This window comes from Lepeophtheirus salmonis, chromosome 10, assembly GCF_016086655.4.
Source record: "Lepeophtheirus salmonis chromosome 10, UVic_Lsal_1.4, whole genome shotgun sequence".
Classification (NCBI taxonomy): Eukaryota; Metazoa; Arthropoda; class Copepoda; order Siphonostomatoida; family Caligidae; genus Lepeophtheirus; species Lepeophtheirus salmonis.
This window is the reverse complement of record NC_052140.2, coordinates 3,519,690-3,541,218: the sequence shown is the minus strand read 5'-3', so window position 1 is coordinate 3,541,218 and position 21,529 is coordinate 3,519,690. Positions and strand designations below refer to the sequence as shown.

At 30.6% G+C, this 21,529-nt stretch overlaps 1 protein-coding gene across 3 annotated transcripts in view; it reads right to left on the bottom strand.

The window, feature by feature from the left end:
• Window positions 1-15,942, bottom strand: part of LOC121125513 (organic cation transporter-like protein) — a 68,667-nt gene extending 52,725 nt beyond the window's left edge. For all 3 annotated transcript variants that reach the window (XM_071891537.1, XM_040720711.2, XM_040720712.2), the window contains exons 1-6: window positions 15,806-15,942; window positions 10,485-10,543; window positions 10,181-10,420; window positions 6,016-6,119; window positions 4,079-4,236; window positions 3,710-3,984 (exon numbers count right to left, since the gene is read on the bottom strand). In XM_071891537.1, coding sequence (XP_071747638.1) covers window positions 3,710-3,984; window positions 4,079-4,236; window positions 6,016-6,119; window positions 10,181-10,420; window positions 10,485-10,505 — 798 coding nt within the window. In that variant the 5' untranslated portion in view covers window positions 10,506-10,543; window positions 15,806-15,942. The remainder of the gene's footprint in view (window positions 1-3,709; window positions 3,985-4,078; window positions 4,237-6,015; window positions 6,120-10,180; window positions 10,421-10,484; window positions 10,544-15,805) is intronic.
• Between the last annotated feature and the right edge of the window lie 5,587 nt (window positions 15,943-21,529).

The window sequence follows — 21,529 nt, the reverse complement described above, 5'->3', positions numbered from 1 at the left end:
GACCAAACTAAACCGATTTTTTCCTTTGGACCTATCTACACCAAATTTGTATATGAGACCGGTCCAGATCGAACTTTTTTGTTGGACCGAACTAATTCGGTCTAACAAAAAATATAAGAGTATCATTTCCAGACCGAACCCCAACACTAGTAGCCATATATTTGCATAGGATAGTGAAAGTTCTTTCATATACTTAAATAACAAAAAGTCAATATATACATAACACGAAGGAACAACAAGAAATTGTATTCTTGCCCTTTTGGAAACGGAGTATAAGTATAGTATAACTCATGTTTCGTTTATTTATTTAAATGACTAAATTATGAAATAGCCATGATGTATCAAGTGAATCGAGGAAATCCACAGCTGACAACAAAATACATTGGGTATTTTTATGTTAGCGAGGTAACACCATGTTGAGTATTAAGTGTTCTAGCTCATAATTTGTTCCTACTTCAAACTTCAGATATCCTGTCTCTTAAATAGAGGTTATGCTAAACAGGTAAAAGGACGGAGTTAGTAATTATGTCATTACTGATATTTTAGATACCCTTAAAGTACCGGTCCTAGGATGGACAATTTTTATTAGGACGGCACTGATAGGACTGCAGTCTTTTTATTTTTTCTTAGGACTGATGCAACACAATTCATAATCCCATTGATGTCATTTAGCAAAGATAAGATTTTTAAGAAATTTTATTTTTAGTGGGTAACTGTGGATTTTAGAAGTTTTTTTTCAAACCCCACCCAAATATATAATCCTGTGGAGGCTCCTGTACTAAACGTTAGGCCTGGTAATTTAATGTATATTTGGAATCTACAAACTCACGAATTAGTATTAGACATTCATGTAAAATAAATAAATGTATATTATGTTTAAGTATGTATTATTTATGTATGGTATGTACCTATAAACTAATCTGCTTCCTTCATATTAACTGTACCTCTCTAAGAACTACACCTTCCACCACCCACCTTTACCACTCTTGATTCAAGTTTTCATAGAGTACTGCCCTTACAAGATTTTAATTAAACTATTTGGATGAAATGACTTTTTGAAATACAAATACAAATAGCTCTTCCCACTAGTTAGGGATGAGTCCAGGTAATCCAGAAGATATCCAGAAGATAAATATAAAAAATACCAATTATTACAAGCAAAAATGACTACCCCGATGGTAAATTTCAAAATAATATATTCAAATCTTTACTTATTGGAGTACACCCGTTTTTACCCAGTTATTTGTCATATATCGATCCTTATTGACAAGCAATTTCGAGTTTCCCCCTTTTTTGGTTAAGTACTTTAGTGCACAAGGGATGAGTCATCACTTGACATCAAACATGGAACGAAATTTTTTTGTTTCCAGCGCTCTCACTCATCAACAGGGCCGATAGGAACCAACTCAAAAGTGGGGAGCTGAAGGCATTTATATGAAAATGATATCATGCATTGATGACAATATTATGACACATCTTGCGTTGTAATGGTCTTTCAAAAGGTGGGTTGGCCAATGGCCACTTGGCTACCCTGTTCTGTTTTTTTATTGCCGGTGTCTTCACAGCTCAAAAAAAAAAAAAAAAAAAAACGCGTTGTAAGTGATGAAAAATTACAAAACAATTTTTTTTATTACCACTAACCACAAGGTCAGAAGATATATTATTAACTTATCAAATAAATGCATTTTGAATTGCTCACAAAATATTTTCATTATTTTTTGATGACTTCCATCAAAATGTTCTCACAATTCAATTAACTTAGAACTAATTTTAACTGTTATTTTTTTTATATTTTTGGGGCCCCCACAATGAATTATTCCATGAAAATAACTTTAAACCAGTTTGTTTCAGTAATTTTTTTTTGAGTTATACGATAAAAGCATTGTCTAAAACGTGTTATCAAACTAAGCAGCCATATTCAGTTTTCAAATTTAGAATTTTTACAAAATAAAAAGCCTGGTTTAAGAGGTCGCCTGCAATAAGGTTTGATATATAAGTTATTAATTGATTTATTTCTGTCATTGAATTCAAAGGATTTTCAGGAAAAAACAAATTTTCTTCAACTTCTTTAAGGTTTTAAAGGAGTTTCATTTTACAGTCAAATTTGTATAAATCAGTCACTCAAGGGAAACTGAAAAACTGACCGCTTAGTGTAAGTTACCTTTTCAACCAGGTATTTTGGAACATATCAAAAGTTAGAAATAGTCGATAAAAGAATACAATAACGGATAAACTTTACATCTTGGCAGTAATGAGATACCACCATTCATTCTCAGTTAGTGAAAGACTGAAATGTGAGAAGAACATTCGAATACGTACACAGTAAGAGTGAATCAGGACACCGTTATACCAGGTTTGTCTGTAATTCAAATATGTAGGCTCATTATCAAGTGTCAAATTTAACTGTAGTTATTTTTTAAGAAAAAAACTACAGCCATGACACATCGGAAGGAACAAAAATAATATACTGTGGAACCCGTTTAATGTGACAATATCAGGTAGGAGCAAAATTGTCAGTGTGAGCGATTGGATACTATGTACCTACTGGTTTATAGTTATACACACATTTTTAATTATTTGAGACATCAATATATTGCTATACATCATTAATCAGATGTTATCAGGACCAAATGATGACAACGAAGAGTAGGAAGGAAGATGACGAAGATGCCAACTATTATAAAAATTACTGCAGCTGTTTCTGTTTTTGAAGCAGCTTTTAAACAGCTTGCTAGGCATTACTTTATTACCTATCTCAACAATAAAATAAAACATACACAATTGGAAAGTATGAAACAAAGGACTTTGAAAAAAAATTCTCGTGTAAATAAATAATTTCGAAAAGTTATTCAAAACACATAATTATTTATTAAAAAAAGTAGCAAATTTGTTATAACTTTTTATATTGATCAATTGAAAAATGTTACAAAATTTTTGTTTTTTGAGGGTTGTCACTATATCTGGATATCATTATAAGTATAATCCTGTTTATCCAAACGGATATGTATGTTAAATTATAAATGTATTATTATAAGACAAATAAATTAATTAGTTGCCTTAATCTTAAAAAATAATAATTAAATGTTGTCATGCAAATGGTCTGTTTATTACGTGACTTGATGCATTGTAGAAAGCCCTTTTATATTTGGAACATTTTTCAAGAACCAATAACAGAGAGGGAACTGAACTGGGCAGAACATGGGACTGGATCGATTTTATGTCCAATTTAAGGACCGATCCAATTTTACTAATTATACCATTATTCCGGCTAAACTCGCAAACGGGCGAACATGATCAGCCTGAAATTTGACGAGTGAATACTTGGCTGGATTTTTGGTAACTTGGTTCAATCAAAAGCCTTAACTTTGATTTTTATCCTTGTTATAATTACATATACTTATTTAAATAATCCCAAAAAAAAATTATTCAATTAAGAAGGAATGAGTAGGTAGTTATACATTTTATGAATAACCCCTAAAAGGCCGTTAGAAGCAAGAATACCTTATATTGAAAAAATCATTTACTATTTTGTGAATAAAAGGATGATCATATTTCTAGCAAATTTTGTTTCTACTAATATTTGATTTGGGACCTGTTATGTCCTCAAAAAAGATATGTCAAAAGTATAATTTGAAGTCTGTATTTTATTCTAAGCTTCAAATGATACACTTTTTAAAATCTCCGCTTGAGTATATAAAAAAAAACTCACCTCTTTGTCATAACCATTTATATTTCCAATGTAATGAAAAACTTTAATAAATTGATCCTTGTTCCTCGTACATGCAAGCCAGGAAAGAGACTCTGGTAAAAGTGGAATGATCAGTATGTTTAAGGATATGAGTGAAATACTAAAGTAAACAAGATGTGTCCAATGCTGAATGTAGAATGCTGATAGAATAGGTAATATAATGGAACTTAGAGAATATGAGATCATCACGATTAAAAGTGGAACAACTCGAGTCTTTTCTGTACAAAATTCAATGGCTATTAAAATAAGAATTGACAAAAAAATCACGTTAATTTTTGAATTTGGCTATACACAATGTTATATACTCGTAGATTATGAGAGTTTACCTACCTAATAAATATGGCAAATGTGAAATAGTGTGATGAGAGACTCCAACTAAAAGGCGTGCTAAAAGTTGGAATGTATATACTTGTGTGAGAAATAAGGTCATAATTGTTCCAATTAAGTAAATTAAATGACTTATAAATATTGTTTTCTTCCTCCCCAATCTGTAAATAAAAGGAAAAATAGAATCAATTAATTTATGCTCTAATCAAATTGCTTGAAAAAGTGAAATAAAACTTTGCTGCAACGTGAAAATGTATTGCAGACTAAGTAGTATATATTACAATATCGATGGGGATCATAATTTAAAAATGTGAATTTGTATGTTTATACTTGTAGATATATCCAAGGTATACTCTAGAAATGAAATGCACACTCTTTCTTCCCTTCCTATTTTTGACCAACTAAAGGTTATATTTTTTTAACTTGCAGGATTGCCGAGATAAATCCACACAAAATTCAAAAGTGTCTTTCTAAAATTGTAGACTGGATAAAAATGTAAACAATAAAACAACAACTTGACATTTATGTCTTATTTTGTTCAATGTGACTGCCCTCAGCGGCAATCACTTTCTCGATCCGGCTCTGAACCTCTTGCAGGCATTCCGCGCATCTGCACCCCAGATACTCCCCGACGTTTTCTTACTGGTTGCCTTGAGTAAGTGCACGCTGTTGTGTTGTTTTGAGCAGACCCCCTCCCCAGCTTTCTCTAGAAGAAGTAATACAACAGGTTGTAATCGGGAGATTTGGAGGGCTAGGTCATGGGGACCAGAAATCGTAAAAGTTGGTCCTGATCAACTATTGGTTGATCTTGTGTTAGGGGACAGAGTCATTTTGCCATACGCAGGGCTCAAGGGCGTTTCCCTGCACCCACGGAAGCACAGTGGACCTCAAGCACTCCACATACACACTAGAATTGACCTTTTCTCCCTTCTTGAAGAAGAATGGTGGTATGACCTTCCCTGTGCTTGTGATGACGCCCAAGACTATGATGGAGCTGGAGTTCTTGTAACTTGTAAGCATAGGGGACGCCTATGGACGTGGACATCCATCTGTCATTTTGAGAGTTCCTTTTGCGTTCAATAGTGAATATTTTTTCATCTGAGAAAATGATAGTGTGACCTGCATTGAACGTCTTGAGCCTAGAGAGCAGAGTCTAGCAGTGGGCCAACCTGACCTCCTTCTATTTCTAAGTCAACATACAGACAACATTCAGGAGGTCATACCAAACTCCCCCAATAACTTTTGGAGGGTGATTATCAAGACGACAATAGCACCCTCAATCGGCCAAAGTAAGTAGAAGTATTCCATGGATATACAAAAGTAATCATTTTTTCAATTTAAAAAAAAAACAGCTGCTGCGTGTATTTTTTTGTGCGCTAGATGCGCCAAGTGTAAAATGAATTTTACTCTATAAATAACTTCCCATCTTCCCTTTTAACTCAAAACTAACAAGATAAATTCTGCGAAGAAAAGAAAAAGTTGCATATGTAATGGGGGAAAATTAAAAATGATTAATTCTGTGGACCCATAAAAATCAATATCTTTCGTTGGAAAAAAGATATATTATGCCAACAAGCGTGTTTTACAGTTTTATTTTAAAGCTTTAGTTCCAATAATATTTAATTGAAACATGTTTGTAGGTACTTATGACTGGGTTAAATTTTTACGATTAAATTTTACATTTTAATTCAATTGTGATCTGCCTACTAATATAGTTGTTTGTATTTATAATTTGTAATACGATAACTGTTGATCTGAGAGTGCATTTTATATACCTCGAGCCACATTCACGCAACTTGAACATTTTTAACATTATTACATGGATATACCCAAAAAAAAAAACTATGATTTCTTATTCATTGAATTTCTCATTTTATATCAAATATATACATTTTTTTTCTTCTCCAATATTACACTAATTTATCGTCAAATCAACTTACAAATCATTGGAAATTCCAAAAATAAGACTTCCAATGGCATTTCCAATCCAAAAAACAGTTGAAATTATTTGTGGACGAATATCCTGTTCACAGACCCAATTAGCCTATGATATGGGGGGGAAATATGCAAATAATAAGATATAATTAATAAAAGTGATGTTATTACGTGACTACATGTATAATTTATGTAAATACTAGATGTATGTATAAAGTTGTATTAACACACACAAAAATCAAGGATAGTAAAAACTTCCAATTTTTAAAAAAATATCATATGCTACTAGACTCTAATATTTGAGTAAAATATAAATTTTATACTCTAATTTCTGGGATAATTTCAGATACCCAAGAATACTTTCTATGCTTCAGAATCTTCATTTAATTTAAGATACTTTAATTAACACCGATCTATTCTTTCAAATAAATTATAAAAATCTTTAAATCTTACGAAATTGTTCAACTATAAGTGCCATTTGATTAGAAATTAATCTAAAGGATTGATCAAAATAATTTAATAATAGAATTGAATTATGAGTACTTGAAAAAAAAATGTAATTGGGACAAAGTTTTAAAAAAATATATTTCTAGCTTGTTTTTGTGTTGATGGGTTTCATTCATACCATAAGAAGTAATTTTTGAAAAACTGAAAGCATTATTACAAAAATGTTGCTCTTCCAAAAAATATCTAGAAGAAAAGTCAACAAAACTGGTGTATTTTTTTCATACTACTTATTATATATCTACAACATATTACACAATTGTGATGTAAATTTTATGGTTGTAGTTCTTATATGTTTGAAAAAAGAGACTGTTCCAACGGTATCGTGCGACAACTGATTCTGGTCTCCCTACTTTTTGATAAAAAGTGTGCGGCTATTTTGATATACATATAATGCCGAAATAAACGTTTTTTATGCAATGTACTGTGTATTTTTGGGGTTAATGTAAATGTATTTATTTTTTTAACATCCATCGATAAGATAACTTCAAATATTTTGCATCTACATAAAAACAATCTTGAACAAATAAAAAGACTAAATTGTTTTGGGAAATAACAAAAGTAGCGTTACACTTAGCAAAATAACATACAAACTTAATAATAGATTGTCATGAAATTTTGACAGCTGTCTTTTGAAAGTTGGTACTAACTGAAAATGAAGCAATTAATTAAAAAAAATAGCAACATCCAAGTGTGAAGCCTGGGAATTTTCAGCCCTTGTGTTGTATACATACAGCCCAATATTACAGGCCTCGTATTCAAATTTATAGGATCTTGTTCTTCAACTTATGTAACATAAAAAGGTATTTATTATTTATTATTTACAAGAAAATAAATAAATAATTGCCCGATTATCAGCTACTTTCTTGATTTATCAGTCGAGTCCTAATTTAAATGTAACATAAGTATAGTGCAGATTCGCAAATTTAGAAAACAAAATGAATGTTAGAACCAAATTAGTTTGTGATGTAATACTTAATTCCATATATGCATTAGACTGGTTTTGATCCTTTTCAAACACAGGGGATACCGGTGTCCCATAAATTCAATATTGGTTGCTGTACTATTTAATAAACCGTAATTTATTTGAATGTTTTTGTTTAATAGCAAACATGTAGAAATATATTTTATAATGATTCATCAAAACTTGAGTATTGCCCATTTTTTATACTACTGAAAGTTATCTTCTACGTAATATCCTTTGTTGTGCTAATCTTTTTTAAATACGAATCGAATATAGGGAATGGGAAAAGAAAACCAATAAAATATTTTTTTAATTTAATGGTGGTCTACCAACAACTCAAGAATAAAACCAGACGAACTGTGTGTATTATGCAAGACAAGATAAATAAAGAATAACTTTTGTAATATCAATGGCTTGTGATGTCCTCTAATCTTTATTAACTGATAGAAATTGCTTCCAAAAATACAATCTGTAAAAATTTTCAATCATTTATTAGAGAAAATAGTCCAAATATCTGGAGGTTTATGCCAAATTACTAAAAATTGTATGCACAAGTATCATATGTATATTTTTTTGTCAAATAGAATAGGAAATAAAATTACTAAAATATATGAACATGAATGATTTTTTTTTTTAATAAAAAACTCCTTTCACAACCAGAGGAACACCAATGTCTCATAATTGTGGACGCAAGCGGATTTAGTAATAATTTTTTTCTAAACTTACAAAAATTTTTAGAAGGAAACTATATATAAACTTTGTAAAGGTTGGTCATTCATCGAAAATACTTATTTTTTAAATTGATCTATATTGCCTCATATTGACCATTTGTAAGTTAAAGTTATCTTTTCATATTAAAAAAATGACATTTTGAAACTTCAAAGCCTCTGGGCAACCTCTAAGTATTAATTAATATGTAGGGCTGTTAATCGTGAGCATTTCCAGTATGTAAAAACAAAAAGAATAAAAAAATTACCATATTAATTCTGACAATTTAAAGAATACCTTAGATGATACTTAAATGTCATTACGTTTCATTGAATTAGCTGCAAGCAGTTGTAGATGAAGGAAATAAGTACAAGTCCTAGTCCGTAATAAGCAAAAATCGGCATGTCGATCCTCAATGATACTCTGAATGAAAAAAGGACTTATACATATAATTCTCAAACAAAACCTTTAGCGTTACTCTCCGTCATTCATGAACACACACATACTCACTAATGGTAACCCTTTATACTTAGATGTTATCTCCTCAATAATAATGATAGCAGCTTTTGGAAATAGAAAAATACTATGCAACACAAATATTCTAAGCCACAAAATGCTAAAGATTAACAAACCCCATAATATGGCTCAATATTGTATTTTTTCCTTTTTGCCGGAAAGAAACCTTTTTCGGCTATGTCTATAGTTGTAAAAATATGACATTTTACAAGATACTTTGATACTTTTTGTAGTTGTAACCTGAACCATGTGGTTTTTTTTTTTAAATTTTCGAACGCTGATATCATTATCCTTTTATTCTTGAAGATACAGCATCTAAGTACAAAGTAATTACTAGTGTATGAAAGATGAAGAGTAAGACTGAAGATTTGTTGCGGAGGTACAAATATTGTAAGTCCCTGTATGACTAGAAGCATAATTGTGGATCAACAACGTATTAATTCCAGCCTATATCATTACTAGATACAGAATGTGGAATTTTGCACTTATTTCCTTCATCTAATATCTGCTTGTAGCTATTTTGATGAAACGCCATGAAAACTACTCTGCTCTCCTCCCAAACATTATTCAAGTTGTAAAAGGTCACGTTAATTTTCAGTTTCCTTTTTTTTACATGCCGGCAGGTCATATCTTTCACAAGTATAAATATGACCCCCAAAATTTAAAAAGAAAAAAAAAAATTAATAACCCGTCTTTTGTGTTTGTCTAATATATTCTTTTTGTAAATTACAACTAATAGAGTAAAATATTATATGATAAATTTATTGCTCCATTAATATTTAAACAATAAAAAACAAGTCATCAATTTGAAACTTCTCTCATATCTTAAGTGTTTACAAATATAGGGGAGTCCTGAGATACGAATTATAGATTTGTTTTTTAAATCGCCAATGAAATAAGAAGTGACGGTTATGTATATGTTTTTAGCTAGGAAGCAGACTTCGATTTGGAAAATAACTCGTTTGTTGCCTCATTCGTACTTCAAGGTACTACTGTTTGTTTTATGCATTGTATATGTAACTTAATATAACACAGTCCGTCAATTTGTTTCAAGTAAAAATTCAAATCAAGTCTTTAACAGTTTATGTCTACAGTTATAACAAATATTAACATGAAATTGACAATTAGCATGGTACTCGTGACAATTTGAAGAAAGTTTGGGAGAAGAGCAGCATAGCTGTTATAAACTTTTATAATATTAGCTGCAAGCCGCTATGACATGAAGGAAATAAACCAAAATCCGACTCCGTATCTTGCAATAATAGAGGCCAGAATTAATAAGATGTTGAAAAAAAAATCAAAATGTGACAATATACACTTTTTTTTATTTGACAAATTTGATAAAAATAATTAGTCAGTTCCACCTGAGCCCCCTTCTGTTTGTCACGGCCTGCTGAAATCTCGTTCTGTAATTAGGTCACACCTTTTATAAATATATCTAGGTACTATAGCCAAGGTCAATAAAAATATTATCCTACCTCAGAAACAAGCGTGGGGAATTGATCAGAATAATTGTAACTCCAATTTGAACATTCCAAAGTATCGTTATTTGCACTTAATATCAAACACTCTCCTTGAGTATTCAATCCATCCGAAATACAAGTCTTTGGGGGTTCTAAAAGACTAAAAACCTGGCTATAATAATTGGAACCACACGTAAAGGATGTAACAAAGACAAAAAACATTAAAAATCCTTGATAACGACCAAATCCACCAATCTATAAATAAATAATTCAATATTATCGATATTTTTTATTCCGAATTAGTTTTTAATTTAAGTACCTTTAGTAAAAATTCTTCCATTTTTGATCACTGCCAAGTAATAATGATTCATACAATATCTAATTTATGAGGAAAGAAATATCAATTAGTGAATAGTAAAAAAAGATCTACTATATTTATATTAGAGTTGTACCATGTATATTTTTTACAACAATATTGGAAATATACACCGGCAATAAATCACGTTTTTAAATAAATCATGGAACCCAATTTAAACAAAAATAAAGTTGATAATTTATGAGTAAAATTAGTCAAATATTAATTAATTCTTCAAAAAGTACATACTTATTTACTCCCGCTTAAAGATGATTTCCCGGGAAATGAGAAACTTATATGAGTAAAAATATTTTAAAAAATCACAAAAACTAGATTTGATACCAAAAAAAATAATTTCAGATTTGTAATCAACGTTCCAAATCCTACCGGAATGACATATGTAGTTTTGTATAATTTTGTTCTCAAAAATTTTAAAAACATAATATTTTATGAGGATTTTTTTTCTCAATTGTTTAAAATATATATTAAATTATTTGTCATTATTTATCTGTGATCTTTAAAAAACATGAAAAAAACAAACCTGATTTGCATTCAATAAGCTTTAACAAACAAAGTTCAAGTTATTTTTCAATTTCTTTAACATTATTTTTATCTCTTTAGACTTTAGAGATTTGAGTGCATATCTTTGTATGATTCATATCCATGCTCTTTAAACAAATAACTGTCAGTATATTTCTATATGGGTGGTTGACTATGTCAAGACAAGCTAATTCATAGATATCCTAGATTATATTTTGTATAATATTACATGGTGTTTAGTCAGTCCTTATTTATTCGGTCTAGGCCAGTCCTTAAGACTGTCAGTACTAGAACTAATTAAGAAAAAAAAAATTAGTTACGTCATCAAGGGCCAAACTTCCTAAGTTTTAGCACTGATATGGAGAACTGAAATGGAATGGACTAGACTGAGACTGAACTGGACTGCAGAGTTCAATTCTAAATAAGAACTCACACAACACTAATGTTAGATGAAAGGGATGGGCCAAGGTAGTACTTGTATCCGTGAACGAACTTGTACCCGAACCATCAATTTTAAAAAACACACTCATATTACCAGAAAAATTGGAGACACTGAGGGTTATAAGCCGTCCATGGGTAAAATTAATAAATATATTGGAATCATTAATTTTTTCCTGGGTAACCGTTAATATCCGTCTATTTGTCATATATTCAGGTTTGTGAGCGATCAGGAAAAAAATAGAGATCCCATCAAAAATTGCGATCAGAAATTCACTGCAATATAGCGATATTACGATCAAGGCCATTTGCAATCAGGAATCCGGTGAATTTAATTGCATCATATTCAAAAATATAATTTCTTTAAACCTATATTTGTATGTTTATACATATATATATATACCTTTTTAACTTTAATAAACGATTTAACACTTTTCTCAAATGTATTTATTTATAAATATTTTACTATAATAAAAAACTAAAATATATGCAGAAAAAAACTAAAATAGTTGCTGCCGGCGAATAATAAAATATCTACATAAATCACATCTCGTCTAGCTCTTTATTTGACATTAACAGGAGCTGCTTCTCAAAGTTGTCGTCTCTCAGCCTCTGTCTAGTTCTTCTCAGGATCTGTTTGGCCTAGTAGAAGAAACGCTCGCTGCTGGGCCTGCTATATATAAATATCGGCCAAAATCAGTTCCCACGACATATATAAGGGTAGAAACCAAGTCAAGACAGAGGTTATACAGTTTGAGATGAAAATCAAGACCGAACCCAGAATTTTTAGACCAAGACCGAGTGTAATAGACCCAATACCAAGACTTTGATATTTTGAGAAAAAAACAGTCTCGATAGCTTTCTCAAGACAAAGACCAGTCTAGAAAACCACATCATAATAAGATTATTTGTAATTCTGTAAAAATTTATCGGATCGCAATTTTTTGCTATTTCTGTTGATATATAAATGTCAGGACCGATTGCGATACTGCGATCAGTAATATAATATCGACATATCGCAATTGATTGCCGATAAGAAAAAACTCCAATCAACAAGCCTGCATACTTGTATATATTAATTTCGAGTTCTTTTCTTTTTTGTAAGACTACATATCACTTACACAAGTAATGAGTCATCACTTGTTCTATATATATATATTGTTTCCTGCACTCTCACTCATCATCAGGGCCACTGGAAACTAATTCAAATGTTAGAAACTGTAGACAGTCATATATGGAGGGCATATTTTCATGCAGCTTTTGATTGGTATAACCTTTGTAAAGTGTGTTGGTCAATGGCCCCTTGACAATCCTTGTTTGGGCCATATCACTCATGAGTAGCTTTGTTGGATTAATATATGATCATGTACTTCTAAAAGGTTCTTTATAATTAAGGAATATGTAGCTACTCTATCTGGGTCTATTTAAGTTCTATGATTTGTTTCAGCGGTGTGACATATGCTGTTTGAACGACCCCGATTAGATAATTAAGAATTAACTATTAACTAATAAAATATTTAACTGTAATTTTTTGAATAATCGTAATTTGAGTCTTTATATAAAGTTTTTGTTACTTTCAGAAGAATGAACTAAGTTAGTGACTAAAAAATATCTTGATTTGAAATATTTAAAATTTATTCATTACACTTGCGAGGTTCTAAATTTCTACAAACTTGTCCTTAGGAGCATTTGAATTACATTTAACAATATTCTTGTTTTCTTTTTTAAATCGAAGAAGTATTGATATACCGATACTAACTTTGAACGGGTACAAAAAACAAATATATAATAATATATTTTCTTTTTCTTAACATTTTTTTAAAAGAAAAGATTGTGATTTCAAACTCTTTAAAAAGTCTAAAAAATTCCCTCTTTAAATGGGTTTTTAATTGTAATAAAAGTATGCACCTGATATTAAAATAATCGTAAATTTACGGTTCTAAGATGTTTCCTCTGCGGAAGTTTCACCCTCATATATATATACATGTAAAAAAAATATGAATTACAAATGACTTTAAGTGAAGGAAGACCCATTTTATACCCAAAAAAATAAGTGCAAAGATACATTTATGCTATAATATATATATATATATATATGAAGGCAAAAGCTCCATGGGCTTCTGGTCGCCCTAATTTGAGCAAAAATCATGAAAAACTAACCAACTACATTATCACATAAATAACTTTTCTCAAAAACAACTACTTTCAAAATCAGTTTTTATCGAATATCTCAAAGAAAAGATGACAAAAATTTTAATTACCCAAATCAGCAAAATTTTCCTTTGCCAAATATCTTAAAAATCTCATATTCAATTCTAATAGTTTTTGGGTAGCTGATTACAATTTTGTTGACTTGTGTTATTTTTCATACTAGTCTGCACTATATTATAGGTACAGTTATGATGTAAATTTTGTATATATATCTTTTTAATGTTTGAAACCACTCCATGATGTAAACAGGAGTGTAGCCTAGAAATTGTGGATTTGCGGATTTGCTATGTTTTCTTAGGACTCGGACTAGTCTAAATTTAGTGCGAGTCCCGAATCCTTCTTTCTTTGTTTTTATTGTAAATTAAAAAATATTTCATGATAAATTGATAAAAGCTTATTAAGGCTTCTGTCACTCTGACCCCGAATATTCCATTTTTATTTACGTTTGGAAAATAAAGGGTAGTTGCATGGATAGTGTATTATTAAGGTCTTATTTTCACATTAAATAGCCGTGTAGGCTACTGAAAGTATATTATCATATTGGAGTTCTATAAAAAAACAATAACAGGGACTTATTTTTCACTTCAGACTACAATCTTTGTACATTTAATCTATTATATTGTATTTTTTTCTTAAATTCATCAAACGTCTCTTTTCCTCAACTAAAATAGTATTTATTAAATATACTTTTACTTTATAGTAAGTTCAATTTCATAATATTTGTTAGATTTCTCATGTCTATGTATGTAATTGCATTTATCTTGTTGGTTATTAGTTGTAGTCACTTATAATTTTGTCAAAGCTAAATTAAATGCCAACATTTTGGGTGTCATTCGCAAGAAGACAAATAAGATACCAATCTTAGATTGTGTGACGAGATGGGAGAGCACAAACCTCATCATGGATAGGCTCATTAAGCTGAGAGGTATTGTGGATTATTTAGCACCGGCGTCCAAAGATACATGTCAGAATCTATAAGGACTTCAATTAGAGAATTGAATCATATCCTGGAACTGCCATATCTAGCTACAGTAAAAATGCAAACATAAACTTTGAATCCCGGATGTTTTTTAATGGAATGGGAATATTTGTTCTTCTGCAAAAGATATATGAGCAGAAGAGATTCTAATGTCCATAATACAACGAGAAGAAGGACTTTTGTCAAATTCACAATTCTTGCCTATCACTTTATCTTGATGTTAGATAGCGTCTTCTACTAGAAGAATCTCATAAGATGTTGGCCAGAGAAGCTATTATGGAAACAGCAATAAGAATGTTTTACATGAACAAGAAGGAAGGCCTGTTGACGGAATTGGACATAAGTGATATATAAGTGACATGGAAGAAGAGGATGACAATGGAGAGGGAATTAAATATTATCTCGACACTTTTCATGAGAAATTGTCAAAATTTAATCCCAACACAAGAAAAATAGCATTGGAGTATGCAATCATCAATGTCGAGAATGGACCTCTACTCCGAGGAAAAAAAACCTTTAAAGAAATAAACAAAGATATGTCAATGTAATCATCAGACGTTCGTTTCGTATTAGTGTCAATGCCATCATCACAATGCGTGTCCAACGATTGTTATCTGCAATGAAATTCATTACAAGTGACCAGAGGTCATCAATGAAGGAGGATCTACTAAACGCAATCCTTTTCTTAAGAGCAAACTGGTATTTGTAAATAGTTGTTAATTGTTTTTTATAATATATAATTTGTAGCTATACATAATTGAAAGGAAAATATTTAGCTTTGAAGTTTTTTTTAGAGTATTTATCTTCCGTTTTCTATTGTTCATGTACTTTTGTATGTGGACCCCTTCGCAGAATATGAGTGTGTTTTTAAACTTTTTGACGTAGGGTTCATCAAGATTGATATACATATATCTATTCAAGTGTGGGAGAGCAGGATTCGGGGCTCAGACTGAAATTCCCGTTAGACTCGGGAATCAGTCTCAAAGGTCAAGTAGGAATCGGAAGTCGGTCTTAAAGTTCAAGTCGGATTCGGGACTTGGGCTCGCGCTGAAATTTAAGTGAGTTCACTACCCTGGTTGTAACAGGTCTCCCCTATTAATAATATAAAAATACTTACATTTGTTTTATGCTTTTACGAAAGGTTGTGAACCTCCAAGATAAATGTCCATTCAGTGTGTCTGAACTCTTTGAAAATGATCTTCTGACTGACAATTTCAGAAGTATTTTGTTTTCAAAATTGATTTTTCTTTTTTTAAATATTTTAGAGACTTCCTTTAAAGCTTCCTTGGCTACGCTCTAATGTAAATAACACATCCATTTATTACTCTATTGGAGGATAGAAGCGTAAATATTATGCACATAAGAGAATCAATCACATATGAATGTGATACATAATTAGCAAAACGTACAATATTTAAGAACATGAATGTACAATGTACACTAGGGTATATACTCTTTGACTTTGTATCTTAAATTAATTTTCTGTGTTCAAATTGAACAGACTGTTACTGTTTGATACAAAGAACAACTTTCTTTGTACTAAAACAAAGGAAAAAATCACGCATAAGCTACTTTAAAGATGATTGTATTGGTAATTTATAAAATATTAGAGTAATATTGTAGCTCGTAGTTTTATATATTTTTAGGACACCATCAAAGAATTTTTTTTCTTCATTTAGTTATTTCATTTAAAAATAATTCCCTGTAGGAATATCCAGGATTCCTGCACATAATATATACTGTACCATAGATATCTAAGTTGTTATAGATATATAATATTATTAAATATTATCAGGAGTGTGTTAGATAAATGTTTCTCAATAGGTGGATCACAGATCTCTTATAGGTAAGTTGAAGATAGTTGATCAAAAAAGTAAATATAACAACTTATTCTCCCCCACCCACCACCCTTCCTGTGTCCAGCTAATACGAGATTTGACCAGATCCTGTCATACAAAAGTCATCGCTGAAATTAATTGCTGCACTAAAAATAACTTTGATTCTTAAAAGTTTCTACTTATCTGATTTTTATATTATTCTTAAGTTTGTGTTAGAACATTAGTGTCATTCTCATATTCCAAAATTGTATATTTAAACTTATAACATAAATCTAAAATCTTTTTATGCGTGAGGTGCTTTGCCTCAAAAGACTAAATATTATTTTTATTTTGTAACTTGTATAATACATTTTTTCTAAACGTTTAGGGATATGATGTTGTAAAAAAATTATTACACTAATGTTCACAACATATGTAATGTGTACGTCTTAGGATATGAAAAAATAATGACATTATGTATTGACTGACAAGTATGTAGATATTAGTGTTGGATTTCAGCCTGAAAATCCTAGATCGATCGTTATGATTTTGATTGAACAGAACAGTCTGTAGCAGTCTTAAATAAAAATTAGATCTAGACTGATTCTATAGTTGAATTGTTGATGTCGTCATGTGTGTTTCAAAACTGTGAACATCGGAACTATAAAGTCATATGAAGTTAATTGAGTTACATAAACCCTATTTGTACAACTCATAAATCAGAATAGGGGGAAAATCAGTCCATACATTGAGGGTGGAAAATCGGTAGCTATATTGAGACCTATAAAATCGGTCCACTATTTGAAAGTTAAGTTTCCATCTACGATCTGTGATCGGAGTCTTGACCAAAATCGGTCTAAAAAAAAATCAATTAAGACCGAACCGAAAAAAATCGGTCTTGGACCGTGTCTCAATACTAGTAGTTACACATAAAAACTCAAGTATCTACAAAGATTCAAAAAAGACATCCTTGTTTTGTGTTGATTTGACGAATTTTAATGTGTTGATTCTTTTTAACATTGCAAAAATTCATGATTTTCATTTTTTCATCCGTACGTGTTTCTATACAGATATTATTAGTAATTGAAGAACATAAATATATGATTTAAATCATCAACTTTTATTATCATAAATAAATTTCTAAGTTGAGGTATCTTTTTATGTAATAATATGACCTTTGTTTCATGGCACAACATATTACTAAAAAAAAGTTAAAGATCCAGCAATATTTTCGTTGGCATTACGGTTCTTCTAGAGGTATTTAAAATCGTTTTTGTACCAGAAATCGGTCCTTGAAAAAGTATATTTTAGGGAGGTCTCTACTAGCCATAAATTTCACTATTATTATAATAAAGTACATCAATTTACCTATTGAATTAGTTTAGCAAATATTTAAGGAACTTTCATGGACAAGAATAGTTTTTCCTAACTTTAATTTAGGCCTAATTAAAGTATTTATTATTCTTATACAGGATAATTGATGATGACGACACTAAAGTGTCGTCATCATCAATTATCCTGTCAATATGACGTCATTTAGCAAAGATTGTTATATAAGACGGCGTCTGTATCCGATTTGAGTAACCATGTACCAAGGTTAATAGAAATACAGGGTTAGGTCATCTTGTAATCGGGTTTGCTAGAATTTTCAATCTGATGTATTGTACCGACTGCTAGACAAGATAGGCATATTTTGACAAAACACGCAACCACTCATCTACTATGACGTCAATATTAAAAGTGTGGTGGAAGTTAAACATTTGTCGTACACGCGATATGGTATAACATTGTATTTATATTAACCTTGGTATGGGTGATCTATCATTAATAAAGTCGAGTAATAATAGCTCTGGAATTTTTTTTGGGGTTTAATGATTAGTAGCTTTTTGTTTGGTACTTGAAAGCTAGCAAGTAAATATCACTAAAATATATAGCTTTTAAAGGCTTGGCATACTTTAGATAGATGTATGCTAGTATTGGGCGTGGAAATATTTGTTCATGAAGTTTTGAATAGAACTAACTATATTTACTTGATTCTTTGTATTTTAATTGATGGACTCAATAAAAGAAAATTAAATCCTGGTTATTTTGTTTTGTTACTTATAATAAAACAAACACGATTTCAGTCAATTTTTTAACATTATACATTATGTGTTTTATACAGGGTGTGCAAATTACTTTGGCGAGCTCTCTCAGACACGGGCACTTAGGCAGCTGATTTTTTTCTAGATAGCTTGTTCAAACCCGTATCAGTTGGAAAAAATAGAATCAAATGACGAATTCGTTGTCGCAAATATTTGAAAAAGGCACGTAGCCCTCCTTGGAGTCCGCGACGGGAACGACAACATAATAATAGCTCGAATTCTGATATTCGAGTGAACCGTTCGTTCATAAGGTTAGGAGGAAATTTGAGGCCTTTAAAAGACTCGGCTCCCTGCCACACCTAAAAAAAAGTATCGAATGGCTCCAAGACAATTTTGAAGAATTTATTTTGCTGAATTTTTGCCCTCCAAATTCCGGAATATTAATCCGATGGATTTTTTTTTGTGTGGTGTGGGATCGAACAAAAAACTAATTGAACCCCCGGGAATCCCCAAGACAAACTTATCAGTCGGATTAAGAAGGAATTCCAGGATTTGCCAATGGACCAAGTGGCAAAGGCCTGCTTGCATTTTCGGCCTTGTATAAAGACTGTAATTAAGACTGGAGGAGATTTTATTGAATAAAATAAATCATTATCTATCAAGCTTTTAAAAGTTTTTTTTTTTTTTAATATGATAACTAGGCGGAGGGAAAATTGCGTTTGAAAAAAGCATTCACGAAGTTTTTATTAGTATGAATCAAATATTGAGTTTTTTTAGCTCACTCGAGTCTTACTCAAGTAGCAGTTATTTTTCTGATACAGGTCAGTGTCGAGTCAGTAGTTGCAGCTGAATTAAGAGCGACTTTGATTTGAGTCATAAGTACCACCTGCTCCCCGGCTCGCGTTCACTCTTCCTCATAAATATAAAATCGCCAATGGTACGTAAATAATAATATTAATTTGAATATCATATTTTTTATTCTTAGGTCTTGACTGAATCTTTTAATTTCGAATATGCATTAAATATTATGAACCCCTACAATTTAATAAGACTTAAAAATACGACTTGAGTGCGAATCATAAGTATCAAACAAAATGGATAGTTTTTTAATTTGATATCCTGTGATTATACATATGTAAGCTATATATGTTGCGTACAAGTTTCATTTTTGTACAAGCTGCAACCACAAAATGAGATGAATAATTTCAAATGAAGGATTTACACTCTACATTACTACAATAATTCATTTTAAGACGAAGAAATTGCTACTTGTACAATTTGCAACATATACATAAAAAACCATAGTGTTGATTTTCGGTTTGAAAATCCTAGACCGCTCAGAGAATATTATGATTTTTAGTGGACCGAACTCATTCCATCTTTCACAGAAGTTTGGTCTAGATTGGTCTCAAATAAAAATTAGATCTAAACTGATTCTATAGTTGAATTGTTGATGAGTTCATGTGTGTTTCAAAATTTGAACATCGGAACAATAATGTTATATTAACTTAAATGTGTTGTATAAATAATATTTGTACAACTCATAAATCAGAATTGGAGAGATAATCAGTTCATAGATGGAGACCGAAAACAATCGTTTAAGATATTAAGACCAAATGAATTGGTCCACGACGGAAAATAATTAAATTTCCATCTACGGTCTGCACTAGATTTCGATTCATTGATCATTAAAAAAATAGCCTTTTGTTACTTTTAACGAAAAATAAATTATCAATGTAACAATAACATCCGTTTCAAATAAGGTAGATATTTGAATTCTAAACAGGATATCTTGTTGAACACTACCTCAAAATCAATGATTTATATATTTATAATCCAAGTATTAGATTGGCATTACAATTAATCAAATAGAGTTTAAATGAAATAAAGTACATCCTCATCATTATGAATAAGAATGTATACAAAGTTATTTTGAGGGGCAAAAATATCTTCGGGTCCGCACTCTTAATATTGAAGAGACTGACCACCCGTGGTTCTTAACCTATTGGTACTTTATACTTAGATGTTCCTTTCTTAAGAATAAAATAATAATCATAACCTCTTTTAAAAAAATCTGGTTACAACTAAAAAAAGTATCGAACTCGTTTTAAGTCATATTTTTGACAACTCTTTATGTATTTTACATATATCTAGGATTTCCTTTCTGTAGTAAATTTATATGTCTAAAATATATGATCAATAAAGATATCACGAGTTCATAAATTATGTATACCTGGGATATAATAATGAGGGATTGCGCACTCTCAAAAAAGGGAGTAAAAAATTCTACAGCTGGTGTTTAAAAAAATGAAGAATTTAAATACATATCATACCAACAATGTTAACTAAAGCGTAAAAGTAATGTTAAGTACTTCTACCTATGAGCTGTGATATAAAATTATGTGGGATTGGTGACAACGATATTTATCCATTTCAGTAGATCAAACCTGTTTTAACTTTTTTTTTTTTACCTAATTGTTTATTAGTAATTATTAAAAAATATACTGATTTATTTGTAAATATTTTGAAAGGAAGCCAATAGAGAATTCAAATTATAAATTATGAAACAATGAATGCTTACCAATATTGGTAAAACTTCATTGCTATGAAGAAAAAATACTATAATTTGATTGTAACTTAGTAATGTTTCTACTTAAAGTTGCCACTCCGTAATTACTTTGTTTTCGACTTTTATGTATTTGACTATTCTTTTCACTCAGAAAATTCTTCATGGTAATATTAAAAACATTGAAAGGCACTTATCTAGCATAATTATAAAAACTACGCCCCTCCTTACAATATTGCTATAAAATCGACGAGAATTTTTCATCACGTTAGAGTTTAGTAAATAAATTCACGAATAGAGCCCGGGGTTTTTTATAAGATAGATAAAATTATATTTCACATTCTTACTCGAATTGAAAGTCAAGCTCCTTAAAT